This window comes from Crassostrea angulata, chromosome 5, assembly GCF_025612915.1.
Source record: "Crassostrea angulata isolate pt1a10 chromosome 5, ASM2561291v2, whole genome shotgun sequence".
Lineage (NCBI taxonomy): Eukaryota > Metazoa > Mollusca > Bivalvia > Ostreida > Ostreidae > Magallana > Magallana angulata.
Window position 1 is genome coordinate 3628891 of NC_069115.1, and position 21547 is coordinate 3650437.

The 21547-nt window shown below is 33.8% G+C and overlaps 2 protein-coding genes across 2 annotated transcripts; both read left to right on the forward strand.

Moving 5' to 3' along the window:
* The first annotated feature begins 298 nt into the window (after window positions 1–298).
* LOC128183127 (uncharacterized) lies at window positions 299–13922 on the forward strand. The gene is made up of 9 exons (XM_052852022.1): window positions 299–360; window positions 1688–1773; window positions 2612–2876; window positions 3342–3466; window positions 10190–10267; window positions 10390–10414; window positions 12115–12499; window positions 12728–12801; window positions 13147–13922. The coding sequence occupies exons 1-9, from the start codon at window positions 336–338 to the stop codon at window positions 13401–13403; spliced, it is 1320 nt and encodes a 439-aa protein (XP_052707982.1). The 5' UTR covers window positions 299–335; the 3' UTR covers window positions 13404–13922.
* Window positions 13923–18541: 4619 nt separating this feature from the next.
* On the forward strand, window positions 18542–21122 carry LOC128183135 (uncharacterized). Its single transcript, XM_052852033.1, has 5 exons — window positions 18542–18674; window positions 18924–19147; window positions 19420–19524; window positions 19771–19938; window positions 20260–21122. The coding sequence occupies exons 1-5, from the start codon at window positions 18672–18674 to the stop codon at window positions 20447–20449; spliced, it is 690 nt and encodes a 229-aa protein (XP_052707993.1). The 5' UTR covers window positions 18542–18671; the 3' UTR covers window positions 20450–21122.
* The last annotated feature ends 425 nt before the right edge of the window (window positions 21123–21547 follow it).

The following is a 21547-nucleotide window of genomic DNA, read 5'->3' on the forward strand; positions in this document are numbered from 1 at the left end:
GTTTAAATGATTTTTATAAAGAAATATCAGATTTATTGATATTTTGATTTCTCAGTAGCTTGTGCAACCGTGTATGGGCATTTTACACGCCTTATCCACCCATCTTCTTCGTTATGTGACACTGGGCGTCAAATTATCGAGCCACTTTAAACAGAAGAAATCGTGCTTATCACACCTTGTTAAATTTAATGAACAATGTAGGGTATACATGATGTTTCTAGCAGGTATGACGTAAGCTATGTGTTAATATATATAATTCAATGTCCGCGATAACTCTAAGATTTCACATCCTGCTGTATGATAATACTGACAGGTTTTGTTTGGTACATGGAGACATGGGTGCCTCTTGTACATGTTACGGTGAGTACCTCTTTTGTTCAGTGTCTTTATGCTTACAACTAGGTACATATAGACATGGGCATTAGTTGTACATAGATGATGTGTTTATATCTTGTTTAGTGTGTTGTCTTTCCTACTGATATTTGAGTATTATGAGGTGATCAAATACGGCCGTTGGTGATCAAAGGACTTTATGGTAGATTTGATAACGCCCGACCGTAATTGATCTCCTAGTAAAATTCAAAGAATGATTCCATTTTACTTGTATTTATGTAATTTTCAAAAATTACAAAATGGATTCGTAGTGTTATCACTGACTAAGACCCTGGAAAATGTAGATGTATCTCGTTAAATATTTGTGTTTACTACGTGTATTGTCTTCTTAGAGACACGAGCATTTCTTTCCTGTTATCGTGGGTACCTTTCTTGTTTGCGTTCACTAGGCTCTAGGATCATGAAACAATCTTAGACTTAAGTAAAAAATTGTACACTTTCTTAATCTCTCTTAATCGCTCAGCCGAACATAAATCATTTCTTATTCCAATCAAACAAATAAAAACTTCAAAATGATAAGAATTGCGTTACGCAAGCTTAATTTTGAAATGCAGATTAATCAGTCGTAGCTAACTTGTCGAAAGATGAATTAAACTCGATGCATAAGTATAAATTACCCTTAAACCAAGTTACCACTAGGCAGAAAAAAAGAATCCTAAATATTTTTTTAAATCCCTAAGTCAGCAAAATTGCCACATTAAAATAAAAAAATAGACCACGTTACGAAGATACAGAATTGGTTGAAAGTGAAAAGAATCACAGCGCACTAAACAAGAGATACAGGGTTCGAATCCAGCTTACACCAAACCTAAAAATGCAATTTATATAAAAACCGAAAAGAAATTTATTTTCTGTACAATTAAAATTTATTGTGGGGTACCTCTCTCGTACAATATTTGTTACTGCTTGGTTTGTGGAGAGATTAACACTTCTTGGACAAGTTATGGTGGGTAACTTACTTGTAAAATAGTTATGTGTGTTTACTTCTGACTATATACGGAGACCTGGGCACTTCTGACATAGACTCTCCCTGTGTATGTTTTTGTGAGTCCCTCTTTCTTGTGTGCCTGGTGAATCTTATTACTGACCTTGACACATAAATCATATACCATTCACATTGACTATAAAAGGCAGCAATTGGAACCAGCGCATAGGTAAACTTTGGCAGAACCACGTTGCAGTATTAAACCATCATAATTGCTGACTTGACATATACACCTATATAAAACATATACTAGTATCATATTAGTTAATTTAAGTTACATTTTTTAAAAGTCGGTGTTTTCTATTTTAGCCACTGTTTCGCCAGTTGTCATGGAAACAAGAACTGTCGTTAAGGATGGAGGCCAGGAAGGAGACGAGACAGTGAACAGACACCAGGTTTACATAGTTCGTCTTAAATTAAAACTCAAATAAGTTATCCCCTCCACCCCTGCCAGGAGGTCAATAGTCACTAGATGGCAATTAACAAACCATGCAGTTTCATAAGTCAAGGGTTTTTGATCCGCTCCGGTCTACATAAACAAATGATATATCTTTGTCTCATAGTTTTAAGCATGCAGGATTTGGAGTTAATATCGTGCTTACTAGTACTGACATAAGGATATTCTCCATACAATTTCAGCGGTAAGATTGACGAATTCCATTTAGATGTGCAGTCACGTCACAAACCAACAAAGTTGTATGCTTTTAATTTATTTTAAAACATAGCCTAAGCACTGGAGGAAGTGAAATCATGAAAATGCTGTTATATGTATTTCATTCTTTGACATTTTGTAAACAGAAAACCATCTAATTTATATAGCTACTAGTAGAGTCATATTGAATAGATTCAAAACGCAATTACTGTGGAATCATTTAATCTCGTGGGGGCCAATATTTGTGGAGTGTGGGTTTTTTGCTTATTCGTGGGGATGTAATTTAGTGGATGTGTAGGTTTCCTGTTTCAGTTACGCTAACATCTCTTCTTAATTTTGTTTTTGTTGAGGATGTAAATTTGTAGGAGAGGGCTACCGACGAATACCACGAAAATTGAGCCACCACGAATTCTAATGATTCCACAGTATCCTATCTCATGGTTTTAAACTCTTCATATTCTTGTTTCTCTAAAAGTGTTTTGCCTTTATCTTACAAAGAAAATTTCTTTAAAAATAAAAAATATCAAAGGAGAATCGAGTTAATTTGTTTTTTGATATAAAATTGTTTGCCTCTATATCAGATCAAAAAGACTTCTCGCTTCAAGCGTCGGAGTGAGTTATCTGTGACGTCAGACGACAACCCCCGACAAGTTTACGTCATCCACCTGTCCGCGGTCCTCCTTAACCCCCGGGACTGTCCACAGCTAGTGGACTTCATCCTGGACAAGCCTGTTATAATGGTGGAAATAGGGGTCATGATAAACAAGAATGGTAAATCGTGCGGGCCGAAGAAAGTCATCATGGATCCGGAAATTGACTGGGACGGTTTGGATATTACTCAGCAAGGTGACGATCAAGCTTGGGCATGCGTGTAACATAATCATGTTTTAAGATATTTAAAACATATTTAAATATTTGATAAACACTAACGGTAAAAGTAGTGTAGTATTTCTTTGATAAAAATAGCAAACAAAGAAAAATTTGGTGTTTTTGTTCGTTTTATCAAACAAACTGTGAAACTTTTGTGAAAATGTTCAATCAAAGCTATTCATCATTGAATTACAATATGGTAGTCCATTTCACAACTGATTTTTTTTATCAGAAGACTCTTATAGTATGCTTCGAATATATATAAAAATTATGCACTATTTATTCTGTTTGCCATTATTGTAAAGTTTTACATATTTACTCCAATGTTGAAAGAAAATAAATTGTTTAAAGAAAAATCATTTTGATTAAACAATCATATTTTTAACAAATAGTATTATGGAAATCTCCTCTAGAGTGTTTGGGTAATCTTTTCTTCTGTAGTTCCTCGTCGGGTCTCCGTGACCGATGGCACGGCTCGAGTCTACGGCGTACTCTCAAGGTCATTCAACTGTCAGCTGGAGAATCAGAAAGTGACCCTCAATGCCCTCCTGCTGGGACAAAAGAACGTAAGCTCCTGTAAAGAAAGTGAGCGCACAAGATTGTAAGTTTGCAGGAATCCTCGACACGAATCAATTGGGATTTAAATGTCTATAACCTCGAAAGGCTATGTACAGGTTTCAACAAAAATATATTATGTTGAGAGTCGAAGTACATGGCTATTCCGGTTATTATAAAAATTCCCAAAACTTTCAAAAAATGGCAATGAGAGGTAAACTAATAACTAGATGGAAATGTTAGTGCAAACATATTTCAATGAAGTTATATTGTGTATATCCTAAAAAACTAGTAATAAGAAAATAATGTTTTTATAGTGTTCATACAGCAGATCTAGAAATCAATAACATCAAATTTAAATATACCGGCATATTATAATTCAACATCATGTTATAATAACAAACATTTAAAACGAAAAAGTTTAATATTTTAAAAAGACCACCAGTTGGATTTGAACCCAAAACTCTGAATGTCTGTATTCACTAATCCAGGACGAAACTACTGAGCCATGCGAGACTTGTCAATATACATGATATATGCTCTATAAAGTACTGTTTGAAACAACACTGTCATATCAATGGACTTAGTTTTTTATCCTTCAAAAAAAAATTGAAAAAGTACAAAATTAGTCATCTCTGGGTCATCTCTCAATCTTTTCTTAAAAAGCGACATTTTTATTGTTGAAATATGTTATCTTTACACGTTTCAAATTTGTGGAGAGAAGACCCAGAGACAACAAAATCATTTAAAAACAGTTGTAAATAAGTAGGATTTTGTATGAATTGCATCGTGTTGCTATATTTAGACCCATATTATAATGAAATCTTTTGCATTTCAAATATTTTTCCACTCATTTCACATCCAACGAAAACCAAATAACGCTTATAATTCGAAAAATATTCAAAATTAATTGATAAAATTTTCACCCTCTTTGTGCGCCCAGATTCCTGCCGAATCTACATCTTAAGCGCCCACATTCTTTTGTTTCTTGCAATTGTATCGCCCTCCCTCGTAGGTTTGGTATATTAAAGATGACGCTAAACGTAGAATTAACTTTGCGTAGCCTTACAGAGACATATATCCTTTAGTTAGTAACAGCCTAGGGCCTTACAGAGACACACAGCCTTAGTAACTGCATAGGGACTTACAGAGACATACTGCCTTAGTAACTGCTTAGGACCTTACAGAAACACACAGCCTTAGTAACTGCCTAGGGCCATACAGAGACACACAGCCTTAGTAGCTGCCTAGGGCCTTACAGAGACATACTGCCTTAGTAACTACTTAGGACCTTACAGAGACACACAGCCTTAGTAACTGCCTGGGCTTTACAGAGACATACTGCCTAAGTATCTGCCTAGGACCTTACAGAGACACACAGCCTTAGTAACTGCCTTGGGCCTTACAGAGACATACTGCCTTAGTAACTACTTAGGACCTTACAGAGACACACAGCCATAGTAACAAACTAGGGCCTTACAGAGACAAACAGCCTTACTATCTGCCTAGGACATTACAGAGACACACAGCCTTAGTATCTGTCTACTAGGTCCTTACAGAGACACACAGCCTTAGTAACTGCATAGGGCCTTACAGAGACACACAGCCTTTGTAACTGCTTAGAACCTCACAGAAACACACATCCTTAGTAGCTGCCTAGGGCCTAACAGAGACACACAGCCTTAGTATCTGCCTAGGACCTTACAGAGACATTCAGCCTTAGTAACTGCAAAGGGCCTTACAGAGACATACTGCCTTAGTAACTACTTAGGACCTTACAGAGACACACGGCCTTAGTAACTTCTTAGGACCTTATAGAGACACACTGCATTAGTATCTGCCTAGGACCTTACAGAGACATACTGCCTTAGTAACTACTTAGGACCTTACAGAGACACACAGCCTTAGTAACTACTTAGGACCTAACAGAGACATACAGCCTTACTATCTGCCTAGGACCTTACAGAAACACACAGCCTTAGTATCTGCCTAGGGCCTTACAGAGACACACGGCCTTAGTAACTGCATAGGGCCATACAGAGACACACAGCCTTAGTAACTGCTAAGGACCTTACAGAGACACACAACCTTAATAACTGCCTAGGGCCTTACAGAGACACACTGCCTTAGTAACTTCTTAGGACCTTACAGAGACATACAGCCTTAGAAACGTCCTAGGACCTTACAGAGACATAGACACGATTTTGATCAAACAAAACATTCTTAAATTTATTTTTCCATGTTTTAAAGTATATAGAATTGTTAAATTTGATCCTTATCATAGTGTTTGACATGTGATGATCAAGATAAACTGTTCATAAATAACATGTTCATGCAGAAAAAAAAACAAGGTATGAATAAAACTCCTACCACAATAACAAACATGTAAACAAAAACAACAAACATGTAAACGAAAACAACGCTCGAAAAGTATTATACAATGTATTATATTTCATTTATGATTTGCAATTATAAACATAATATTTAACAAGAGAAGAGTTTTCTCTAGGGTATTATATCACCATTTTCTCATACGTTTAATTCAAAACACAATTTACACTTGAACTACCTTTCCCTAATAATGTGTAAGAAAGTTAGAGCAATGTGTTCGTTCATGTTAATATCATTTGGTCGATCATCGTAAAGAGTCCCACTCGAAACCAGTTGTCCTACAGTAACTAAATATAGTTGTATGATGTCACAGTTTTATATGGGATACAGAGGCGGGAACGTTGAATGTATTTCTATCAATACGATTATCCCCTGTACTGTAGTTATCATTATAGTACCGCGGAAAATCTTAGTACTTATAGAAGTATTTTTAACGTCAGGCGCCTGTGGATCGAACTGTTTTGATATTATGTGTAAATTTTCACTATAAGAATATGACACATAATTATGGCTTAAGAAATAAAGGATTTGAAAGTAAGCATTTTGTACACACACAGTCTGCAGTGAAAACTAGTTCAACAACCTGTCATCAAACAGTGGAGAAAAAATCACAGAAAATCACACAAAACAATCCTCAAAACCAATCTCCTCTTCTTAGCCAATCATGTAATTTTCATTCAAATGCATCTACAATATCAAAGTACTGAAAGTACTGACGATATGTGATATTAATTCAGAAGAAAATAATTTCTGATTTAAGCAATGAGTACTCACCGTCTGTACAGATAACCACGTGACTCATAACTTAGGATTAAACACGACAGTGTATTTGTATCTTGTGATATGAAAGTGTATTATATTGCTTCATATGATACGAGATTGTATTGCTTGATATTGTATTAGATGATATATTATTGTAGGTATATCATGATGTTGTATTATATGATATTGTAAACTATAAAATTGTGTCATATGATAGCATATTTTATAATGTTTATATATATATATATATATATATATATATATATATATATATATATATATATATATATATATATATATATATATATATATATATATATATATATATATATATACACCAGGTATATCATTGTATCACATGATATTGTATCATACGATATCATACAGTACTGTGTCCAATTATATCATATCATACGATACAATGTAATGATTTATAAAACATTATTATGACTTCTGTCAGTTTGTCCCTATTACTCATCTATTTTCGCATAGTATCAAAAGATTTGTATAGCGTAAGCATACTATGCCGAAATAGAACACGGCAAATATATTCCACGAAAATCGTTCAAGCGCCGACAGCGGGATTCGAACTTATGATGCTAAAATCATTCCAGCTTGAATTTCCAACGCGTTACCGCTACGCTAACTTAGCCGTAATTGTAATTTGCGGTAATTTGCTGATAAAACGTAGATATATAAGACTGACATCAAGCAATTAAAATTATTCATTTTTCCAAAAACACTTCATTATTGACGGTAGTTTTAAAGTTAAAGTTTCTTATAAACTTTTGAACAAATTGATTGAACATTTTTCAAAGAAATTCTATATGAGAATAACAAAAACGCTTTTTTAAATGACGCTTGATAAAGAATGTACAAAAAAAAAATCAAGGAGATTTCGTCTGCTAAACATTTCGAGTTTTCTCGGTAAGGCCAAACGTCTCTCATCTCTTTAAAAGAACATAAACCTTTGTTGACTTTTTATTGTACAACAACTTGTTGATTAAATAAACAATCAAATCAATTGATTAACTTGAAGAAAAAACACCCAAACGCTTGCTTTTCCGGTGATTATTTTTAGGGACTGGTCAACACTCGAACGTCACAGCTACTTATAGCAAAGCACGTCAGTATATTCAACAGTCGGCATAATAATAACAATAGTGATGTGTTGTGCATGTACTATGCCTAAATAGTAGTCAGGGTTTGATACATAGTGCACGAGCCGGAGGAGAGTGCACTATGTATCAAACCCTGACTACTTTTAGGCATAGTACATCCACAACACAACACTATTTTATAAATATCAGACTATATTATACAATGTAATATCAATATTGTGAGGTATAATGTTAAATTATATTGTATTATATGATACTATTTTGTATCATATATTATGTCATGATATTGTATTATGTGATAAAATACAATTATGTGTAACACGATAGAATACCGTACCATAATTTATGATACAATATAATATCTTGATGTCATTTCATTTCTTATGTTACAATATCAGTTGAACCTCGTCTCGGTGAGCTTAGTAATCTGTGATTACCTATGATTAATGCTATCTGATCATCAGTTTGGTTGAAATGTTTTCTGTTTATCAATAGGTATGTAATGTTTTGTAATCATCAGTAAGTCTGTAATGTTTTGTGATCATCAGTATGTCTGTGTTGTTTTTTTATCATCAACTTGTAATGTTTTGTAATCATCAGTATGTCTGTAATGGTTTGTAATTATCAGTATGTCTTTAATGTTTTGTGATCATCAGTATGTCTTTAATGTTTTGTGATCATCAGTATGTCTTTAATGTTTTTTGATCATCAGTATATCGGTAATGTTTTGTAATCATCAGTATGTTTGTTATTTTTTGTAATCATCAGTATGTCGGTAATGTTTTGCAATCATCAGTATGTCGGTAATGTTTTGTAATCATCAGTAATGTCTGTAATGTTGTGTAATCAACAGTATGTCTGTTATGTATTGTAATCATTAGTATGTATGTTATTTTCTGTAATCATCATAATGTCAGCTATTTTCTGTAATCATCATTATGTCTGTAATGTTGTGTAATCAACAGTATGTCTGTAATGCATTGTAATCATCAGTATGTCTGTGATATTTTGTGATCATCAGTATGTCTGTGTTTTTTTCTGATCATCAACTTGTAATGTTTTGTAATCATCAGTATGTCTGTAATGTTTTGTAATCATCAGTATGTCTGTAATGTTTTGTAATTATCAGTATGGCTTTAATGTTTTGTGATCATCAGTATGTCTTTAATGTTTTGTGATCATCAGTATGTCGGTAATGTTTTGTAATCATCAGTATGTCGGTAATGTATTGTAATCATCAGTATGTTTCTTATTTTTTGTAATCATTATTATGTCTGTAATGTTGTGTAATCAACAGTATCTCGGTAATGTTTTGTAATTATCAGTATGTCTTTAATGTTTTGTAATCATCAGTATGTCTTAAATGTTTTGTAATCATCAGTATGTCGGTAATGTTTTGTAATCATCAGTATGTGTGTTATTTATTGTTATCATCAGAATGTCTGTTATGTCTGTTATTTTCTGTAATCATCAGTATGTCTGTAATGTTTTGTAATCAACATTATGTCTGTAATGTTTTGTAATCAACAGTATGTCTGTAATGTTTTGTAATCAACAGTATGTCTTTAATGTTTTGTAATCAACAATATGTCTGTATAGTTTTGTAATCAACAGTATGTCTGTAATGTTTTGTAATCAACAGTATGTTTTTAATGTTTTGTAATCATCATTATGTCTGTAATGTTTTGTAATCATCAGCATGTCTGTAATGTTTTGTAATCATCAATATGTCTGTAATGTTTTGTAATCACCGGTATGTCTGTAATGTAATCATCATTATGTCTGTAATGTTTTGTAATCATCAGTATGTTTGTAATGTTTTGTAATCATCATTTTGTATGTAATGTTTTGTAATCATCAGTATGTTTGTAATGTTTTGTAATAATCATTATGTCTGTAATGTTTTGTAATCATCAGTATGTCTGTAATGTTTTGTAATCATCATTTTGTATGTAATGTTTTTTAACCATTGTATGTTTGTAATGTTTTGTAATCATCAGTATGTTTGTAATGTTTTGTAATCATCCGTATGTCTGTAATGTTTTGTAATCATCATTTTGTATGTAATGTTTTGTAATCATCAGTATGTTTGTTATGTTTTGTAATCATCATTATGTCTGTAATGTTTTGTAATCATCATTTTGTATGTAATGTTTTTTAACCATTGTATGTTTGTAATGTTTTGTAATCATCAGTATGTTTGTAATGTTTTGTAATCATCAGTATGTCTGTAATGTAATCATCAGTATCTCTGTGATGTTTTGTAATCATCAGTATGTTTGTAATGTTTTGTAATCATCAGTAAGTCTGTAATGTTATGTTATCATCAGTATGTCTGTAATGTAATCATCATTATGTCTGTAATGTTTTGTAATCATCATTATGTCTGTAATGTTTTGTAATCATCAGTATGTTTGTAATGTTTTGTAATCATCAGTATGTCTGTAATGTTTTCACTAGATATCGCTGACTACTGATATACAGGATGACAAAGAATACTCACTACTTGACGTCACAGAAATGTTCAACTGTTTCATGGTGGGTATTTTCTAAGTTACTTGTTATTTTTACCAATTTTAGCAAACTAAGATGAATGCTATATATCACTTTGTGTTCCTGATGAATGGGGTTTTTTTTAACCAGCACATTTTGTATTTTAGTCTGAAAACACCGGATGCACAAAGAGTAAGTCTTTCCTAACTTTTTCATAAGTAACAAGTTTGCATTTTTGGATAATTGAATAACACGAAGTAAACACGATCTTTAAAAGAGTATAGCGGGTGTTCTATTCTTAGCAATTAAAGCTGCCATGAATTCATAAATACACATCATTTCCCGTTTGTCTCTGACTACCGCCATATTTGTTATCGATTTCTATTGTTCTGCTCATTACAACACACCCCCTATATAAGACCGAGAGCATTTTTCATGTTTCACAGAATTCAGTCATTTCAATCACATAAACACGATACATCGGACGGAAAGTTTTGTAGAGACGCGTTTTGAACAAGAAGATTTTGGTTTGGTTTGAACATATTTTATTGTATATATAATATACAAACAAGAAGATTTTGATATGAATACCACCATACTGGTAAGGAATATCTAATGAAAGACGAAATAAAACAGACTGATATCCAGGTAGACACATTTCAAAACCCTCTATTATTAACACTGTGCCGGATAATTATGCCAGTGCCAAGGTGGCAATTTTGCATCCGCTTAAGCAGCATCTATCGAAAGATTCAAACATGCCATATGATAGACCATTTCTTAAAGAGTTAAAAACCACGTTTGTTATAATTGTATCTCACCTGTCAGGTGAGATATTTACCTTTCAAAAATGAATTCCTATAGGAAAATAAATTTTCTTATAGGAAAAACAATATTCATACACTGTAAAGGTAATTTGAAATTTCCTATCGGAATACAAGAACTTCCTATAGGAATTTCAATTCCGATTGGATTTGATAAAATCCGATAGGAAAACTTAATATCAAATAGGAAAACTACATGTCTGAATCAAATTCCTACAGGAAATACCATTCTCCTATAGGAAATACAATTCCTATAGGATTTTTAAAAAATCCTATAGGATGTCAAAATTTCCTGTAGGAAAACCATTTCTCCTATGGGAATTATCATTTTCCGATGGGATATTAATTTTTCAAGGTAAATATCTCACCTGTCAGGTGAAACACACTAAAAACAAAAGTGGTTATATACTCTCTAGACAATGGTCTATCATTTGGCATACATGGATTTTTTTCCGAAACTGCATCTTTAGCGGGTGCAAAAATGCCACCTTGTACTGGCATAGTTATCCGGCACAGTGCTCATTGTAGAACGTGTTCCTGTGTTGAACCATTATAACATTGCAATGCTCAAACCACGCACTGTACGAGATCATGCAGTGACAGCATAGACTTTGGAAAAAGGGGTGTTTTCTGGAAACTTATAAAAACACGTTGTTACTTTCTTGGATTTACTAGTACTTATCTACTGTATGGATGAAGTGCGGTTTCGTTTACAATGAGATGCAGACGTTGTGCACTCTGTATGAACGATCCATGTGTCCGATACAGTATTGTTTTATTGATTTTAGTTTCCTTTATTCGTTTTTGCAAACATATTTCTACAACGTGTAGTTCTGTTATTTAAAAATTAAGCAACCGACCGTAACTTTCTCGGCTGATATATGTACCCTAGTGGCAGCTGAGGGGCGATCAAAATTAATATGGCGACCAAATGCTTTATGAATCCGTCAGCTTTAACGTTATGTTGACCCGAAAGTCTCCCCCCCCCCCCCCCTCTATCTCTGTCAGTCTGTCTCTCTCTCTTGTTTCCTTGATTTATAAAAACAATTTTACCCATTATACTTGCAGAATCTTCAGCAATTAAAAAGGTATCCATTGCAAGCCGAAACAGAAGAACGTCAACTGAAGAACGCGATGGTAAAGATGGCGACAGCGAATCAAGAAGTTCCCGCCTGATCTCCGCCTACCTAGCAGACGACAGCTACAACGCGGGAAAAGACATCGTCAGAAAAGTGTCCATAGAAGAGAAAGTGTTCAAGCGGCCAGACAAGGAAAAAAAGGTCTCCACAACTGTTACAGAAGAAGAAATTCGGATTTCTCCACCGGAAGTCAGCGATGATGTCCCTCGTCGGAAGTTGTCCAATAAAGGCGAAAAACAAAGACGTTCGTCGGAAGAGAGGAAAAAGAAGAAGGAGGAGAAAAAGGGGAAAAATTCAAAAGAGGAAAAATTCAGGTCTGTTTCTTTTGCACAAGTATATTGTATACTGATTTGATATATTTTTTCTTCAAATTATGTTTCACCGAGTTGTGTGACATATTGAAATATCAACCTTATCATAATAGAAGAATTTATATAATATTTGAAGCAGAAGTGCTCGTTTAGCTGTCAAAATCAAAGAAATTGGTGCATAAACAACATTAAACTTTGATCAGGTTCAGTATTTTTATTCTTTGTTGGCAGACGACATTCGGGGGGAGATCAGAGGATAAAAAACGTGAGAAAGGTGACCCCGCATTGTAAGATCATGGTCACGGGTGAGTAGATTCAATGACTGGGGTTTCATCAATTCATCAATAATCGTTGAATACCAATTTTCATGGATTTCGTTGTTAAGTTGATCCATGAAAATAAATGTTAATTGAAGTGCAATTCTTATCAACATTTTATATTAATAGGGCAATGGCCACGATTTTATGTATCCTTGAAACTGTGATTTTCACTTAATCCAAGAAAATTGATCCCATTGAATATTAATGAAACCACAGTACCTATATTCTTAAAAACAATGAAATGCTTTCTTTGGTGAGTCTAGCGTACCGCTATGTACCAGACCAAGTTTATTTCCCGCCATTCACTCACTCCTTCATGTTATGTTACAGAGCCGGGCGTGTGCTGTTCTAAGGAGCCGTGTCTCTCTCAGCTGGAGGAGGAAGACGAAGGCCGCACCTCCATGGCAACCGACAACAGCGACCACGTGTACTCAAGCACGTGCAGCCTACAGCGACGGATCTCCTCCTCTATGTGCTATTCCCCCGGCCCCGGGCACCACTTTGATCCAATCACAGAACTGTCCTGTGAAGAGGACGATGGAGAAAGAAAATGGCGGGAAAAACAGCGCTCAGTCAGCTGCACGTGACGTATGTGTGATGAGAGGAAGTTGGATATCGCAAATAAAGGTCTTCACGAAAACGACATTATTTTACCAGAACATCGCCGAATTCCGTAAAATTCTGTACGCAAACAATAATAGTCTGGAGAATCTACAAAATTTGATCCCCGAATGTTTAAAATCCCTGACTAAGTAGTGTATTTCATACCAGTTATATTTAAAATGCATATATTGAAACGAATTTGAAGAGTGTGTCTACTGAAAATGAATCTTGCTGGAGATTTTGAACTTTGAAAAGAAAGTTTGCTGCATTGAAATCTATGGGAAAAACGCGCGTTGTTCAATTTGTCAAAAATAAATCATTCAATGCTATTAATATACAGTACATGTATTATGAGACAATATTTTATAAACATGTGATAAAAAGAAAGTGAACAGCCAAAAAGGGCAAGCAAAGAACTCATAATTCGTTTATTTCAAATTTATTTTGGATAAAGAAAATGGAACATGCTGTGTACTTGAAAGGAATTTCTATAAATAAAAATCACTTGGGGGGGGGGGGCTGTGTCCAGTAATCAAGCACCTGCGGATATACATGTAAACCGTATTTTAAAAAAAAATAAAACATATTGTAAAATAATATCTAAATTGTATATATAGATAATTGTATAAAATTGTATAAATTGTATATATGTTGAAATGTCTTTCAGGGCTCATGGTTGGTCATTAAAACATCTTGTATCTTGTATACAATGTTTAAATGTAATAAAATAATATGTATACGTTTCAGAGTAGTAGCAAATGAGTGCTGGCAAAAACACCTGTTATTTGGAAAATTTTTACATTTCCAGGGAACCTCAGCGACACCCTCCTCTCCCTAAATTTACCCTCAGCGACCCCCCCCCCCCCCTATATTTCCCCCCTCACTGACCCCCCCCCCCTCCCTACGAAGAGGCCCACATCTCTTTGTCATGTAAACAAGGCTCGTGCCCAGTTTTTGTTACATAGATTCAATATACCAGTAAAAAATCTTTTTCAAGCTGATTTGGCTATCTTCTTATTCACTTTAAGTTTCTAACGTTTTGAAGTTTAAAATATATAAAACAGAAGACAGTACTCTTCCGATTTATCTGTATTAAAGGCCAAAAATTCCAGTGTATTATTTTAATATACTGGTATAGATAAGAATCAGAAATTTGCAAAAGCCATTTCTTATAATTAAGCGTGGGCTATTTGTTAGAAAGGGCGGAAGTTCTTAATAAGTGTTTGTACGTATATTGTGAGATACAATGTAGCTAATTAGTTAGCGCGCTGGAAATGTTGGTACTTCGATTCAGACGAAAACAAGCTTTATCTGCGAAAAGCATCACCTCTTTAAACAAAATGATCTTTGACTTTTAATGGAATGTGAGTAGGAAACCCCATCCACCCAATGCAACGAATGATGATGAAGCAATATTTGATTCAACAAAATGAAAATGACAAACAGAACAAAGTGTTTTCTCCAGTTATCGACTCTTCATTTATTATTCACTCCTAGGTTACATGATGTAACACCTAAAACGATTCTCATTGGTTGATATTATCGTCTGCTAATTAAACTTTTAGGCATTGCCTGCTGCTATTTTATGAAAATATATATTTGCAGAATAAAATATGTTCAAAACAAACTTGCAGAAAATAACGTGAAATGCATGTATACTTATGTAAACTCAAATTGAATTTTTAATTGTCAGTTTCATTCTATGCTTTTAAGTTTGTGTGTCCGTTTGAATGTCTCTCGGCCCGTCTGTTTGTACGTCTGTCGGTTCGTCCGTCTGTCTGTCCGTCCGTCCGTCTGTCTGTCTACCCATTCGTCCGTCGTCTCTCCATACATCTGTCTCTTGTTGAGTCATATTGATCTTACATGATCGTTATCAATGGGAACTTAAGAGATTCAAAACCTTGTCTTACAGTCGTTTTTCCTTACTTTTTAAAAAATCCCATCTAGACTTTGATGTTCTCCATACTTTTATGTTGAATTCAAGCATTTTCACTTGTTTAAAAATTGTATTTTTCCCTATAGAACATTAGCAGCTTGCAATGTTATGAGGGGGGGGGGGGGGGCAGACTTATCGAAAATTTTGATAAGCAAAAAAAAAGGGGGGTCTTCGGTTTTGGTTGTGTATAACTTTGCCAAATAAAGCCCTCATCGGTTCCGACGCCTATGTATCTGTATTATGTAATTTTATGAGAAAAACAAAACGATCTTCACTTCTTATTTCTTATAAAACAAAGAAAATTACATCACATTATTTTATTCAAGGGCGATCACTCCGTCATTCTTATCTTAGATAATAGAATTTTTAACGTCGTTTAAGCGGAATAAGTAGATATGTGACAAAGTAACCTATATCACAAATCTGGTTTTTGGAGGATCAGAAAAGTAAAATAGTTTAAACATTTAATGCAATTCAGTTCTTGTCAAAGAGCGATTAACTGATAAAAGAAGAGCTTCGTTAGACTGTCTATTGCGTGCACATCGTTAAGTTTGCGCGTGAGCTAGTAAGGTACTACAAAAAACTCTGTTTTGTGCATTTTTTTTAAAATTCATGTAAATTTTTTGATATATATTATATGAGTATGTTTTATTAAATAAATCCATTAAATCGAGCCTTCGTGGCTCTAGTTACTGCATGGCTGCAAAGAAAACTATTGGCAAAACAAACTGAGAGAATGAAATTGTCACACTGGTCAGATCTAATATATATGACCCCCCCCCCCCCGCCCCAATAAAGGTTTATATTCATTTACACACTGTTTATATTAGTTTTATCAAACCCAACCTCTCACCCTCGCCCCCGCTTTCCCGTTTTTTTCTTTTATAGGTATTGTATTTTTATTACCAATGACCATATATACGATTCATAGGTTTAACATGTAAACATAAGTAATGTGTACATATGTAGACATTTGAAAAAAAATTCACGATCTTAAATTAGTCAACGGGTGCACTTGTATATAACAGTGTTTATACGTGTACATGTATGTATTAGAATAACAAAATGAAGATGATAAAATTAATATAAAAGTAAACAGGATAATTGAGAGTATATTCTCAAAACAAAACAAAAACAATATATTTTTATCGTAATTTTGACCATTTATAAAAGTGTTTGACCAAATTAAAACAACTCTTTGATATTTCCCGCTACTAAGCTACTACAAGAAGTATGAAAGATAACTCTGCCATTCTTGTTAATAAAGCATTTTTTTTTTCAATAAAATAAATCATATAATTTTTCATAATTTTATCTTTTTATTATATTGTGATATATATTAACAAGTGGTAAAATAAATGGTGTGTTGGTATATATTTGATCATAGTTTCTAATGACAACATTTAACAATTTTGTAAAGGACAATTTTTTAACCTAATCCCGGTATTAAAGAAAAAAAACCAACATGTCTTTTTTAATTATATCAACTTTAAATATTATCCGTTTGATATGTCCATCTTTTATAAATACATAATTGAAAGGTAAAATTATATATATCTTAGATGTTTTTCGGAAGGTTCATGGAGGGGGAGGGGGGATTCGTTATAATTTTTTTCACCATGATATTAAGACAATATTTTTTACAACTCTTAATTAGTATCCATATTATTACACAAAATATATGAGTACTGAAAACATATCTTTTTTTTAGGAAAGGAAAAAGACAGTATTACAAACATTTAAAGTAAATATTTTATTTCTGTGTCACTTGTACCGTATTTGTTATAGATGTCCATTGTATGGCAGTGTGATATAGATTAATGTATGTAATCAGGAAAGGACAATCTAAGTTTCACTGTATGAGAACCTGTGTCCAATCACTGTGACATCTTTAATTAAAAGAGCGGGCCCTTATAAAGTGTGGTCATTTGATGTTTATATATAAATGTACATGTCCCAACAACGTTGATATTAAGTTGTATATCACATAGCGAGAATATAGTTGATTGTTCAAAGTTCAAAATGGAGCATCCCCTCCTCGAGTCACATCAACCTCATACCCCTACCCACACCCCAAAAAATAAAATTTATGATTTTAATAATTTTATGAAATAAAAGTATTATAATTCTGGGAATGGTTGTGTTTTTACTAAATGAATATATACATTATCATATTTTAAAGGATTTTTTTCCCCTTAATGTAGTCAAATTTTTGCTTAAAAACAAACATTAATAACAGTACAAAGTAATAATCAACAAAGCCCTCATTAATTAGGAGCTTCATTAATTAGGGCGTCCATATTCCTATGTTTAATCGGTTGTTCTTGTACCGTTTACTGAAAACGCCGAATGACGTCACCTTAAATATAGAGTTACAACATTTGTTATATTCTATTGTTCGTAAATAAAATTCAATTTTCTGGAAAACGTATTTTGAATAAAATGCCATAGCTTTAAAAAATCATTATTTTTATTCTAAATTCAAGCACTCGCATGTTAATGAACTTGAAACAAACAACAGTACATGTACATTTCTCAAGGAGCTATAGCTCGTAAATCACTTTATTATCTTGAAAATAAATTAAAAATGGGAAAAGAGGTCATATAACCTAATTGCAACATAATAATACCCCCCCCCCCCTCTCTCTCCATTTCGATCCCATTCACATGTTAATTTAATCTTGAAATGTTTTTTTTACAAAATTGTTAGATTAAATCAAGTGTCAAAAATATATCTAATTTAGGAAATTCCCCGAAATCACTTATTTGACTTCACCTAAACACAAATAATCCTTAAGAAGGAGTTTTTGACAAGTGAAGTGTATTTACATTTATTTGTTTTCAATGACGTTAAATAATTGACAGGTGATCAACAAACTATACACAAGGAAAATCCGGTAGGTAAGATCATGCAGCGATCTATCGGTGCTTATTACCGATATGTTCATGGCCGTCTCCATTTGTTTTTTTTACGGTGATAAAACCTGAACCGCGTCACTGGGGACCCAAGGTCAACCATAACAGAAAAAAACCCCAGTCGATTTGTCTTTTACATGCTGCTCATTCATCAGATTCTGACATTTCGAGAACGCTACGTTTTTATGACGATAGAGGACATCAAACATACTTACCTGTGTTCTATTTTCAGACCGCACTACGTCACAGTGATTACGTACCTCCCTCGTGAATCTGATTGGCTGGTTCGCTTTACGCTTGGACGTCCTCGCTGACGCGATTTCGGTATAAAAACCTGGGAGACCCAGAGAGAGAAATCAAACAGGCTAACGTCAGCCAAAGGAAAAACTCAAAGAACAAAATGGTAAGATCCAAAAATTCGGCGATTTCGTTTCATTCACTTTTAAACGAAATCATAATTCGACGAATTTAAACCAAATCTTTTTTTTTTCGGTGTCGAAAAAAGTTGAAAAAAAAATGAAAAGCTATTTCTGATTTGTAATCAACATTAAAACAAAGTTTCTTTAAAAAGATATTTCTTGTTTTATAAAGTTTGGCTTTGTAAGTTCAGCAATGGATGTCGAGTTTTGACAGCTGTTGTCTTTTATTTCAGCTTGCCAAGCTACTGATCGCTCTATCCGTCCTTTATCTGGCCGCTCTCCTAGCGGAGGCCGCCATCCCCAGACCTGGATCCTTCGCTAGCCAGTTCCTGACCCAGAGTCTCAAACGCCGAGGAGGGCGGGGTCGCAAACCTGTTACCCCAAAACAGTGCGAGGCCTCTGGTCACGCCGCCATCGTTAAACCCGAGGACTTTATCACTCCAGGCTGGAACCCTCAGTAAGTCCCTTAGATCACTGTACTCAATGGTTCAGAATTTTTTTCATTGCACCCTAATATAAATATATATACATATATGCAAATATCTTTATTGATAATTTAGTTTAAAAATTCACAAAATTTTACATGCAACTCTTGTGTAAAAAAAATAAAATATTTCAAAGCAAAATTCTAACTCCTCCTTTGTTATATATGTAGGTATAATCAACTTCACAGAATTGAGTGTTGTTTAATGAGTTATCCATACACTAACATTTGTCGGTTACTTTCAGACAAGAGAGAAGAGTAATGGAGAATGTCCGTCAGAACTTGGAGGAGTGGAATCGTATGATGGCCTTCAACCAGTACTACGACCCCCTGGACTACAGTGAATACGGGTAAGTCAATCTCACACCCGGCCTCCGTTTCAACAGACCTCCTCACAGCTTTCTATATGCAGGCTTTCAAATTTACAATTCCTTTAGTTTTCTGATGATAAAACATATAATGTCTTTAATTGAAACATAGATTTAAGATATCAATTTTATCTTAAGAATTTTTTTTTAAAAAAAATCCAATTGTTTGTTTACATAATAACGTCTTTTTCGTGATGTAACTTATATCCATTTTTTTTTAATCTCCAGTTATTACAAGAAAGGCGAATACGAATTCGGATGCAAGGACGTCTGTATTCAGAAAAGAACTCCCGTCCTTGGCGCTTACTTGACTATTGAGGACCATAACGGTATGAACGGGACGTACCCTTGCTACGTGGCCCCCTCCCAGAAACTGTGGTACACCACCTGTGGACAGTGAGTAGTCAGCCTCCTACCATCTCACCTCACCCTTTCTTAATTTTTTATTTTTTATTTGATTTAAATTTGAAATATTTCTTCTTTCCACTCCTTCCTGTTTTGATCATTTTGGAATGCCATAAATAGATTTTAATAAGTATTTTAATTTTTTCCAAGTTTCCTGATCAAGTTAAAAAGAATCATTACGTAAAAATAACAATAAGGAGTATATTTTCCTAAAATGACCCCCACACTTAATATCGAATTTATTTGAAAAGATTACAATTTCCTGAAGAAAAAGAGACCTGCTTTTTAATTAGTTGTTGATTTCGTCCACAGAAAGCTGCCCCAAATGACCGTCAGCATGAGCGCCTCCTACCAATGTCTTCCCGACATGATCCAGGAGAGAGAGGTTGTCATGTACTGTCCCGACATCGTGCCTCAGTGCCGAACCAGAACATTCGCCCTGCCCCAGGCCTGCGTCCTTCAAGAGGTCAAGTGTATCAGCACCTTTCCCAGGAGAGGGTAGACAGACAATCTCCCAGTAATAACTCAGATTGAGTTATCTATTCGGACTTTTATTTAGGCTTTGAAAATGTTCAATTTTTTTTTATTACAAACCTCTCTATCTTTGGATTCTTTAGATTTTCTGAATTGATTTTAAATTTTGATTTTATTTACTTTTTCTGCATTTTTAATTGTGTCCAGAATTTAAAAATCAAACAATCCTACTGAAGAGGCACGCTAAAAAATGATGACCCTTCAATTGTTTAACCATGTGTAGAGATATCTCAATGATTTGTGATATACATGTATATTTATCGCTGACCACGGTATCGATCAATCGATACATCGGAGTCAAATTCGATATATCGGTAACAACATCGATATGTTAATATCTGTGATAGTAGGGACTTCAAATACCTGTTTATTTCTGTTGCTATATGTTTCTTTTTTATATTTTTTTTGTGTTTGTTGTTATTGAGGTAGAATCCATGACCACCAAATACTTGTGTTGATTGGAGGTCAGGCGATTCTACCTTAAACTCGTAAAATCCAAAAGTTGCCAAACTCATCACCTTAATTGTATGCCTCATTCTTCATTATTTGTGTTATAAATGTGTATGCATGTGCCCGGTATGAGCGAACGATTTTAATGTGCAATATTTTTTCTGTGCAATAAATATTTTGCCTAAAAAATACTTTTTTTCTTTGTCTTTTAAACTTCTGACATCTTACTGTTACATTTCTGTACCAGTTTACGCCGTGATGACAGAACACGGTATTACAACGTAATGCAATGACCCGCTGCATGCTAACTTTGTCAAGTGTGATTTCTTGTATCTGAGGGTTGAATTAATTTATGGAAGAAATATTTTTACGTTTACAAAGCCTTATCAAAGAAATCATTCGAACAAATTTAGTAGAAATGCAAAAGATTAAAATAAATCAAGAAATAAATAAATTAAAAAAAATAGAAAGATAAATAAATAAATAAATAAATAAATAAAAGAATAATAAATAAATTAAAGGATAAATTAAAGAACCCATATATAAATAAGCCCGAATTGATATATCTTTTTCTGAAACCTAATTTGAATAAAATGATAAATTGTATGTAAATATT